This window comes from Telopea speciosissima, chromosome 3 (genome assembly GCF_018873765.1).
Source record: "Telopea speciosissima isolate NSW1024214 ecotype Mountain lineage chromosome 3, Tspe_v1, whole genome shotgun sequence".
In the NCBI taxonomy this organism is placed as follows: Eukaryota; Viridiplantae; Streptophyta; class Magnoliopsida; order Proteales; family Proteaceae; genus Telopea; species Telopea speciosissima.
In genome coordinates, this window is record NC_057918.1 from 18,172,779 (window position 1) to 18,184,615 (window position 11,837).

At 37.5% G+C, this 11,837-nt stretch overlaps 1 protein-coding gene and 1 non-coding gene across 2 annotated transcripts; both read left to right on the forward strand.

Annotated features, from left to right (window-relative positions):
* Positions 1–1,939: 1,939 nt before the first annotated feature.
* Positions 1,940–2,011, forward strand: TRNAN-GUU. The gene has a single exon. It is a non-coding gene; the product is annotated as a tRNA-Asn (tRNA).
* Positions 2,012–6,120: 4,109 nt separating this feature from the next.
* LOC122653937 (GTP-binding nuclear protein Ran-3-like) lies at positions 6,121–9,263 on the forward strand. The gene is made up of 8 exons (XM_043847902.1): positions 6,121–6,229; positions 6,325–6,394; positions 6,591–6,647; positions 6,740–6,857; positions 7,963–8,052; positions 8,154–8,333; positions 8,479–8,556; positions 9,137–9,263. Exons 1-8 carry the CDS (start codon positions 6,227–6,229, stop codon positions 9,204–9,206), a joined length of 666 nt encoding a protein of 221 aa, XP_043703837.1. The 5' UTR covers positions 6,121–6,226; the 3' UTR covers positions 9,207–9,263.
* Positions 9,264–11,837: the final 2,574 nt, after the last annotated feature.

The following is an 11,837-nucleotide window of genomic DNA, read 5'->3' on the forward strand; positions in this document are numbered from 1 at the left end:
AAAAATCACGGGTTTGTGACTTTGGTCCGTTGCTTGTTCGTTCTTTGTTCTTTGCAGACCGTCTCTGAGACGGTCTGCAAAAAACGTTCTTTTGGTGCTCAAGACCTCCGGTTCGTTCTAAAAGAACGAAAAAACGAACCGCAAAGCCAAACACTTTTTCATGTTTTTTTGTTCTTTTTGAACAAAAGAACTGTTCAGAACGCTGTTCTGAACGTTACCAAACGCACTCTTAGTCCAACAACTTCTTCTTCTTCTTCTTCTTCTTCTTCTCCCTGCAACCCCATTCGCCACTTCCCATCTTTATTTGAGTTTCAAGGTAGGTTAGGAGTTGATTTTCCTTTAAATACTTGGCTGTACCCAACGATTGAGGTTGAATTGTTTTGACTGAAATTGAAAGAAGTGTTTACCGGTGCTGCCAAGAGCTGTGTGTGCGACCTTTCCTCCTCTGATTGTCTCTCTCTTTTCTCCCATACTCCTATCTTCTCACTCTCTTCATGTGATATTAATACCTATTTCCAGCGACACCTGCAACCTACCAGATCTGAACCAAACTCTAATTATCCTGTCCAGTTCCACCTGAAAATTGGATCGAAAGATCTTACACTACAGGGCGATTTCCCCATCTTATTTTCAGACCGAAATACACCAAGGGCTGTGAGGTCGAGACTAGAAATTACTGTTGGTTCCAATTACACCACCAGAAACGAAACCAGGTAGTTTCCCTTGATGATTTGCAGGCTGTTCATTGGGACAGTGCTTGGATTTTAAAGGATTTCGATAAGCAATTCAGGGCCCTAACCTCGGCTTGATTGACTCTGCTGCTTGGAAATTTCTGGTGGTCGAACTCATAACCTCTCCTGTTCTCCACTGGTTCTGCCCGACTCAAGGCATGGAAACAAATCTCGGTTGAAACCACAGGTTTCGATCGAGTCTCAGTTATGAGTTTATGCTTAGGGAAGGAAGATGGGTAAATGTGGCATCTCTCCACCCACTCACTTCAAAAAACCTATCATGCATATAGGTATGCCAAACATGTTTCTTTGTCTACAATCTATTCTGTGTAGTGGTTTCCAAACGATTTGTATGTTTTGACAAAAAATGGTTTTCATTAATGATTTTTATTAAATAGGTAAAAATCAAAAATAAAAACTATACCAAAGAGAGCCTAAATCTTGTCGTTGGACTGTCCAACTTTGATGGTTTGCTCTCCTTGATAAATAGACCAATCGACCAAGGTTTTTTCCAGATCAGATTCGTCTCTATCAAGGAGTTTCTCTATTGCTGGTTTATTGTTCCTATCCTGTGGTTCTGGAAAACTCAAGGATTTCTAACCCCACTTGCTTAGGTGATTAGAAACCCCATTAATATCATAGTTGTCATGGCACCTAAGTGACCCAAGGAGTTTGAAGGCTGCCTAAACGCTTAGGCAACAAGGCGCCCTAGCATTTTGGTCTATCTATTATAACTGGTATAGCAATGATATAGTTATGCTAAATTACTTATATGCTACAATGCTACATCAAGAATCAACACTTTAAGCCACATCAAGAGACAAGAATCAACATAGAAGTCATATCAATGCAAAATGATATAATTATGCTACATTGCTAGTAATGACCTAAAACAGGAAAATCAACAAATGATGAATAAAGTACAAGATATAAAGAAGCATATTCATAAAAAAAACAAAGCAATAAACTAAAAAGCATAATAACATATAATTAAGCGGCAGAATTATAAAGCATGTAAATAATTAAGTATGTAGTACATTACCTCTAGGATGGCAAAATGAGTTCCTCAACTCCTCCATGTAGTACACTGTTCTTACCTCTAGGATGCCAAAATGAGTTCCTCCAACTCCTCCATGATAATTCAATTTTCAACCCCCTGTCAGTCAATACATATAGTGTAAGTGGGTAACACTTAATAATCTCATTTTTCCTCGGTAGCTCAGTCGTAGAGCAGTTGGCTGTTAACCTACAGGTCGTAGGTTCGAATCCTACCTGAGGAGATTTAATTCATTTTAAAAAACTCTTAATGGAAAACCTAAAAAATCAAATCAAAGTGCTAAACTTTACCAGAATTACAATATACCAAGGGGAAACTAGAGAAGAAGAAGAAGAAGAGACAAAAAAAAAAAAAAAAAAAAAGAGGGGATGTTACTAAAAGAGACCTAACAAGAAAATAGGATTCTTGTTTCTTAAGCCTACCGAAAAACCATGAACAGTAAATATTGACAAGCATTATGCACAGGCGAATTCCATTTGGAGGAATCTTTCCTGTCAATGCAAGATATGTTTCATAACTGAAAAACGGGAAGAACAGGATATAAGTTTTCCTTGATTACAACCTTTCCAGATGAGTATTTGGAAGCCATAAATTTTTCTGGTCCAGTCTTCACCGGGTCATCATCTATTAAGAAACCCTGGAAAAGAGAAAAGAGAAGTTCCTTAAAACGAAGGTAGGATCTGTATTCAGAGAAGAGTTTAATATACCAAAAGGTAACCGGCAACGCTACATCTGAAGTTTGGTAGCAAAAGATTACATGATCTGTGAGAAACAAAACCAAGTTTAGAGCTCAGACTGGTTTACTTTGTTCCGCCACAACCAGGTTGCTCGAAGAGATTTGGATGTTGGCGACCTGTACCTGAACTCTCGGGTTTCAAAAATCAGTGAATCAGATCGGGAATCGTCAGGAATCAATTTCAATTTTTGCCGTTCTGAATTGAAATATTCAGCCCGAGATTCCCCTTTTCTGCCCTTCTTGACCGATTCTAGGGTTTAGCGGACTGATTCTGGCCAATTCCGAACTGATCTAAATCGGAATCGGCAGGATCATTCCGTCATCGATTCCTGGATTTATTTTTTTTTTTTGGGGTAAGAGATTCCTGATTTTAAAACCCTGGAATTATCCCACCTGAATCGAAGCTGTTCACCTCCATTTTAAAAGAAGACATTACGGCTTCATATTTACTATAAGGCTTGATTTGGTATGATTTCTATTTCAATTTCAGGGGATTGAAATTCTAAAATTTGCTGAGGAGTTGTTTCAATTTTAAAATTGAAATCGATTTCATTCTAATTCTTTTGGCCTGATTTGGTATGATTTTTATTTCAATTTCCTAGGATGATTTCTATTTTAGAAATTGTTTTGCTTGATTTTTGTACCTTATTTCAAAGAAATAGAAATCCAACGGAATAAAAATTCTAAAATAGCTAAGGAGATGTTTCTCTTGCTCGTTGAATGAGCACAAGGTTAATTTGATGGACAAAGTAATAATTTCATTTTAAAATAAATCATCGTCATTCTTCTCCTTATGGTCTCACCACCACCTTACCATTGCCATTGCCACTGCCACCTTCACACACTGCCGCCACCACCCAAAGAAAGGCTTTATTGCATGAATCTAAGTTTGATTAAGATGGTCGTCTTTTTGCCTTCCTCCTTTTGCTAGTCTACTCTTCCTTGCACTACTTTTGTTTTTTTGCTTTGCTACAATCTCTAGTATTTATTTTTTTCCCTTACCTAAGAGATGCTTAATGTTGCATCTATGTTTTATGCGTCTATGGTGTGCCAATGATTGGCGCCTACCAATAGAATTAGCTACATACCGACCACTCCGCATATAAGGTATGGGATGTGAATTGGGGGGGGGGGGTGATTGCATGATGCTCAATGTGGTTTCCACTTCTTTTTTGTTAAGGAGAACACATCCATGTGAGCGAGTTGTCAAATACTGATTGGTTGTAGTCTGGAGCCCGACACTTGTTTAGTAAAGAGTTTGCAAAATAGATTTTATTATTGTTATATTAAATAAATATTATTTGAAAAATATATTCAAACCTTTTTTGTGTTCGATCACTGATTATGACACTCCCATAATAGAGTACAATGGATTATGGTTCATGCTGTGATTTAAATCCATGCCTGCAAGGTCCATTGTGGATGTTAGTTGTGTGGGAGAAAAAATGTAATAAAATTTGTTACTACCAAAGGTTTTCAAATTACACATTTGATAAGAATCATAAGATTGTTCTTTTGTACAATTAAGGATAACTTAAAGACTACCATTTAGGATCACACCACTTGGGATGATCACATCCGTTAGATTGTAATCTCCTAAATTAGTCTACTTGTAAAAGAGAGACTAAGGCTTAAATTCTAACCGCACAACACATTATTATCTCTACACTTGAGGTGAGGAAGAAATAGTCTCTCTATCTTCAAGCTTGGGTTACTGTCATTGAAGAATGGGCACTTGATAAAGATCGTCACCGAGTGCTACATTTTTTTGTAGGAACATACCACCAGTGTATTCTAGATAATCATTATTCCAAGTTGTTTGTTTTAATGGCTATATTCATTGGAATAATTTAGCTGGAAAAAAAATTTGTGAAATCATCGTGCGTTCGCCATTTTTACTGTGTTATAGAGCCCTTAGGTTGGATTGTTTTCAAGCTTGCATTTATCAATTTTGGGACGCCATTTCTACTGCGTTATAGAGCCCTTAGGTTGGATTGTTATTAAGCTTGCTTTTATCAATTTTGGGAACTGGTTAAAGGGGATGTGATGACAATAGTAAGTAACTTCTTCCATAAATCAAACTCTATCTTTTGGGGTGAGTCATACTTTAATCTATTTAAGCCCTAAGAAACCTGATTCCATTAGAGTAGAGGACTTTTGACCCAATAGTTTAATGAGTGGTAGTAGTTGGAATTTAAGGTTGATCTCAAGTTGTTTACCTTTGTCAATTGTTTCTATTATTCAGAATATCTCCGTACTTAGGGTAACCACTCATCAGTTTTGTCCTAATTCTAAAACTGAAAGGTTGACTAGTAAGATATGGTGGTCTATATTATTTTTAATCAAAGAGATATGTGCTGGTTTAACTCTGGACCTAACCCTACCATAGGAGAATTTCAAAATGGTGGAAATTCTTATGGAAGCTTTAGATTCATCTTAAATTTAAAATGTTTTTCTAAAGAGTGTTGCGTAACGGTATTCCATTTAGAGACTATTTACGAAAATAATTAAAAATGTTTGTGTTTATTGTAATAACAATAACGAATCGACATTGACACTTTTTCCCCACTCTTGTGATTTCTCTAAAAGAATATGAGCTACAGGACCCTTGGGGTTGACATCCATATTAACTTTGTTTCTTTCGTTTTTTGAATCTAGATCTATAACTCAATTGTAACTGAATTGAATTTTTCAGTATTACAGTGATATCTTTGTATTTTAATTAGATTGGATTCATAGGAATCAAGTTATCTTTCGAGGTACTAAATTTGATCCTAATGTGATTCTTCAAAATATATGTCATTGGATGTCTAACCTTAATCTATATTCCATGTTGAATTTGAATCTCTTTCCATCCTCTGATTCCCTGAAGTCTAATGTTGTAATTGGGATATACCAACATTACCCACCATTATTCATCACGTGTTTCTATTTACTAGTTGTTATAATCGCATTACTAATGAAGTTGGATGGGCAGTAGAGCTGTGGGGCTAAAAGGATGATGTGGACTTTCGGTGTTAAAATGAAATCGAAATCGTTTAAAGTGAAATATGAAACCGTTTAATAGAGGGGTTTGGTTATGATTTTAAAATTGAGATTATTTAGTTAAATGGTTTGAATCGAATCGAACCATTTAGCACTCTTAAACGAACATAAATATGCCAAAATCAAATAGAAACTGTTGATCGAACCGATTAAACGAACATAAATATGCCAAAATCAAACAGAAACTGTTGATCGAACCGAATCGTTTAAAATCGAAACATAAAATCATTTAATAAATGATTCGATTATGGTTTCAAAATTGAGTATGATTAGTTAAACGGATTGAACCGAACCGAATCGTTTAACACCCATATTCGAAATGCTGATTGGAACAGTGATTTCACGAATCGGTACACGTGATAAATACTCCGAGTTAATCATCGTTATTTAACTGGCTAGAAAAAAAGATTCTAATCGAATGGCAAATAGAGTCGCGTCAAATGTAAGCTTTTCGTTTGTTTTTTTTTGGGTAATGGCGTCAGATGTAAGCTATAGCCGAGCCCCAGCCCCCAAGACAACCACCCTTTATATAGTTTCCGCTCTCTTCTTTTTCTTTCACTCTCTCTTTCAATTCAAATCTCTCAGAAGCAACAGACGCCACAGCCTTCTTTCACGTTACCTCCTGTGTCCCGAGAAGGAAAAGAAGAAAAGAATCGAATGGTAATATTTCCGCTCTCGATGTTTGTTAGGGTTTTGAATTTAGGGCTTTCTATTGATCGTTACTGTGATTTTCTGTTTCTGTGCTTCATCTGCAGGCGCTTCCGAACCAACAAACTGTCGATTATCCAAGCTTCAAGCTTGTCATCGTTGGTGATGGTGGTACAGGTACAGTGGATTTAAGTATCCAGGATCTATTTTTTTTTTTCCGTTTCCTTGTATTATTTTGGTTTGATTTCCGAAAGCATCGTGTGTTACAAGTATGAGTTTGATGGGATTCTCAGAATCTCTGATTTGCTTTGAGTTGGCATTGTTCTTTGGATTGAAATTTTGAGCTCATAAAACGAGTCTCTTCTCGATGCAGGAAAGACGACTTTTGTTAAACGGCATCTTACTGGAGAGTTTGAGAAGAAATATGAGCGTAAGTCTTAGATGGATTCGATAATTCTGTTAGTCTACTTCTTTGTGAATATTGGTCTCATGATTTTATTGTGTGGAAAATGCTAATTGCAGCGACTATTGGTGTCGAAGTTCATCCATTGGACTTCTTCACGAACTGTGGGAAGATCCGGTTTTATTGTTGGGACACTGCTGGCCAAGAGAAATTTGGTGGACTAAGAGATGGATATTAGTAAGTTATTATCATGATGCTAATGGATCCTTACTACTATTAATTTACGGGGGAAATTCTATATGATTTGTAGTTTTTAAGCAGGTTCCTAATGTTTGTATGCAAATAGCTTTGAAATTTTCTAATGTTAAATATGGTACCTAGCCGCTGGAATAATTTTTAATTCCTTATTTTCACTTGAATTTTTTTTTGAATATGATGAATGACTGTTGCTGAGAATGTTCTGGGTAAGCTTTCAATATTGTATTTGATTTGAAACTTTTTGAATTTGATGTGGGACTTATATTGAGAAGGGAAATTTACCCTATAATCTGGTCTCTAAAACGTTAAAAACCATAACAAGGAAGTTGGAATTCGGTCAGTATACATGAAATGATGTCCTAGTGATATTCTGCAGTTTGTAGTTCATAACAAACTGTCCAAATAACATTTGAATACATGGCTGTTGGTAGGGAAACCGATCCTTATCCAAATAACATTGCATGTTCAAAACAATTTTCCATGGGTCTATCAGCACGTCAAATGTGTATTGGGCATTGAATTACTCATGAGAAACAAAATGGTTGCCATTCTGTGTATTGTGTGTATTCTGTATATTCTGTAGCCATTAACTAAAAGGAAGTCGCATCCAAGAAATCTCTTTTTCTGAACAGAATTGTTTTAATAGGATAGATCTCATTTATCAATTCGCTTTTACTTTGTTTGGATATTTCAGAGTTGAAATCCCTTGGATTTAGAATGGGTAACTGGCAATTCTAGGTTACAATTAAAGTTATAATGGATTGAAGTTCAAAGAATTTCGTGCATTATTTTGGAGTTAAAACCCTTCAGTGGTCATTAGTAAATGGAATAGGACTAGGAACATACGTGGAATTTTTGTAGCCTGTAGTTAGAATTCTTCTTAGGACCCAATCCAAAAGCTGATTTCTAATTTATTTATTTTTGGATGGAATGTGCTTTCTAACTTTTTTTTTGGATCTGAATTCTATTACCTGTGATTGTTTTATATGTTCTATCATGTGTATGGTCAATTTGGCCCTGTGATTTGATGTTTCATGTTTGGCATCCATTGTTTCCTAATTGAGATTTTTTTTTGTCTTTGTAGTATACATGGACAATGTGCTATCATTATGTTTGATGTCACAGCTCGTTTAACATACAAAAATGTTCCCACATGGCACCGGGATCTCTGCAGGTAAATCTAGAAGCACAGCTCTGTCTCATAAAATTCTCTCTCAAAAGCATTGGAAATTTTCTGACCATTGGTTTTTATCTGTTTCTGGTTTTTTATTATAGGGTGTGTGAGAATATCCCTATTGTTTTATGTGGAAATAAGGTTGATGTCAAGAACAGGCAAGTGAAAGCAAAGCAGGTCACATTCCACAGGAAGAAGAATCTCCAGTACTATGAGATCTCTGCGAAAAGCAACTATAACTTTGAGAAACCTTTCCTCTATCTGGCTAGAAAACTTGCTGGGTAATGTCGAAAGAATGTGCCCTTTTTCTACCACAGCTACTATTGTTACTACTATTGTATTCTTTTCCCCATTATTGGATGGTTCATTTCCACTTCTTGTCAAACATTATGGACGAAATTTAATATAATTCAATATGCATTGCAGGGATGCTAACCTCCACTTTGTCGAGTCTCCAGCTCTTGCTCCGCCTGAAGTTCAAATCGACATGGCAACACAAGAACAGTGAGTGATCCACTCCTTTTTTCAACTTGATTGTATCTAATCTAATCGTTCATGCCTTGACAACCCAAATCATCATCTAGGGACAAAGAAACACCATTTTTTTACAAATCTAATGCATTTCTTATGTCTGCATTTAGTAGGTCTGTCTTGGTTTTAGGGTTGCAGGCCCATTCACAGGTCTGGCCCAGTAAAAAGCCACATTAGGCATGAATTGCAATAACAGATAATTTTTTTTTTTGGGTACAATAATAATAGATAAATTTGCACTTATATAAACATTTTCGAAAAAAGTTAGTGTAAACATTTAGACTTTTTAATCTTCTTGCTTGTATGAAAGGTTTATTGTAACAGCGTAGGCATGGAATTTTTTTCTTTTTCTTTGGGGTGGGGGGGGGTGTTGAGTGTGTTAGAAAATATAAGTCTAATTCAGGAATAGTGATTTTATTTAGGTTTTACAGGAATATCTGAAACATTATTGCATGTTCCATTTTTCACTCCCCTACAACCCCCCCCCCCACAAAAAAGAGGGGGGGATTAGTGTGGTAATTATTGTATGCTAACCTCTCGGTGGTATTTGTAGGCATGAAGCTGAGTTGGCGGTAGCTGCAGCACAGCCTCTCCCTGATGATGATGATGACGCATTCGAGTAGATCCCTAGATTCTCCTTTTTTCTTCCCCCTCCCCACCTCTTTCTTTACTGCAGGTTTTGGTCTTGAGTGTGGATCTGCAATGTATACCTCGTTTTCCTTCCCTTGGTGTGAGTAACCTGATATTAGTTTCCAGCTCTATAGTCAATGGTTGGAAATAATATCTGCATTGTCATTAGGGATCCAAGTTTAGAGGTCATATTTAATGTTTTGTAATGGTACGTTGGTTTACAATTTTTTCAAGATCTGGAAAGTGTTATTCCAAAACTTTCGGTAGAACCTCTTATTGTATTTTGCCCATCAATGTTTTCAATAGATGGAATTTGTTTTTCCAAAATTTTCAATGTGAACTCTCATTAGAATTTTTTTTTCCCAGTATTCTTTAGGTCTCTGGTACCTGTGCCAAATATTTTAGTTGGTTTAAACTAGGAATTGACTCATCCGATTGGGAATCAGCTGAAATCAGCCAGATTCTGCCTGAACCCTTGAAACCCAGATTTGATTGGCTTGGCCAATTCCGATTTGCTTCAAGATTTGAACCCATTACCATACTATGGATTGCTTTATTAATGCAAACGTAGGAACAATCTTTTAGCCTCACATTGCGTATCAACGAGTGAGCGAGGGAAATGATTAGTTAATATATATTTATGGGAATATAAAGGTTGGATTCCTAAAGAGGTATCTCTCCTCTCCGGTGCGGTGCGGTACATATATGTGGTATATATGGGTTTGGGTCTGGGTTCATTAAATTATCTTCTTGGTATACATGGGCTTGGGATTGGGTTCATTTGTGTAAGAGGCTCAGTAGCATTGATTCAGAATCTACAAGGGAGATCAAATCGTGATTGTACATTTTAGGGATCCCCATGTAAAGACTCCTTGAAGGGGTACTTTCACATCTCTAAATAGGGGGTGATAGCTGCCATTTTCATTCATTTGAAAACCGTTTCTCATCTCCTTTTAAATTTTTTTTTATGCCCGCTATTCTTCTTTGTTGTATAAATGTAATGTTAGTATTAAACACAACTCTTGGTGTCATTGGTTGGCCTAGTAAGTGATGTACATCATTACTACTTTCATAATTTAGGGGTTTTCTTATCTTGGGGATTGATTGGCAAATAAACCCGGTTGTATCATAGGAAGTCTCTACAACCTTAAGGTGAGTAACCATTTGGCATGGCTCAACCCATTCGATGTGTGCAGAATCCGAACAAGTTCAAATGTGGCAGAATACGAATTTGACAAAATTCATTCACTCCCTTTCAATTTGTGAAATTTACTTTATAAGAGAAGTCTTATTCACTAGTGTTTACTTATATTACACGATTAGTAATCCAAATTCCTTCAAAATCGCTTTCCAAGTAACCAAACACGTTAGGGTCTGCTTGGCACTACTCCAAGGTTGTCTAGCAGGAAATTTTTTTGACGAATGTGAGAACACTCAATGCTAGCATGCATTCAACAACCCATGCCAATCAATTTATCATTAGGGGAAAAGATCATCAACACGCAAGTGTACAGATTTATGCGCACTCTCTCTACTCATTAAATCCCCTCTCGTGGTTGTATTAAACATCATGTCAAGCTTTGGTTACGAATACAGTGGTGGTCCGGTTTGAGTATCAATACAAGAGAGACATGCAAGGGAGAACTTAGTGTGCAAGTGCATAAAGAGGCAACAGTCAAGGACAACGGCAGTTGGAGAGCACAACAGAAACATGGTGGTATGGGGCGTCACGTCGGATGTGTTTCAAACATGGTGTAAATAAATGTCACGAGACAAGTGACTTCCACTCCAAACATTGTCATGCTCACTTCTAGCCCCATTTCAAACCACCTCTGAGCTAACCTGCACGCCTATATGCATGCCCATCAATGTGTCACAGCCATGTCAAGCAATATGATTGTGACATCCTCCCCCACTTGATAATGTTGACACCTTTGTTGCGTCAAGAAATCGTCCGATGGTCCTTCGAGTGCCGTAACCTGCAAAAGACCCTGAGTGACAAAGGAGAACCGGTGTGGTTCCAGCCTAGGACTCTCCGATGCCTAAGTTAGATCTCTCTGAGCAAACAGATGAGTAAGTAAAATTCAAGATGGATCAATGGGGTAGAGTACTTTTCCTTTTATAGTGGAGTGTGGCGGTGTGGAGAGTCCCAGTTGATGGCGAATAATCCCCGTAGCAGGTAGAGTCCTAGTGTGTCTGGGGTTCTTCATAGGTGGTTGCTTCTCTACGAAGAGATTGTGCCCTTATAGGAATGGTGTTTCCAAGGGATAGACGTAGGTGTGTTGTGTTGCTAGATGAAGTGTTTGTGTCCATCTTGGAGTTTGCAGTTGGTAGAGGATAGTGTAGAGTCCTGAAGGAGGTAGGGGTCTTGTCTATGATGATGGTACAGACTATAGAGTCCAGGTGGCGGTGTACCTCTTATTGGGGAGGATGGTAGTATCCTGGTCCAGGTCCGTGGAGGGTGGTCGTTAGGTCTGCGCCCATGGAGGGCCGTGTGGTTGGTCTTTCGCTGGCCCGGCCTTGGTCCACCTCCTTGGGCCGGGGACACGTGGTGACCTCTGATTGGTTGGTGTGATTTTGGGTTTATCATTTGCCCCCCATTCTCTTGGGCCAGATTGTCCAAG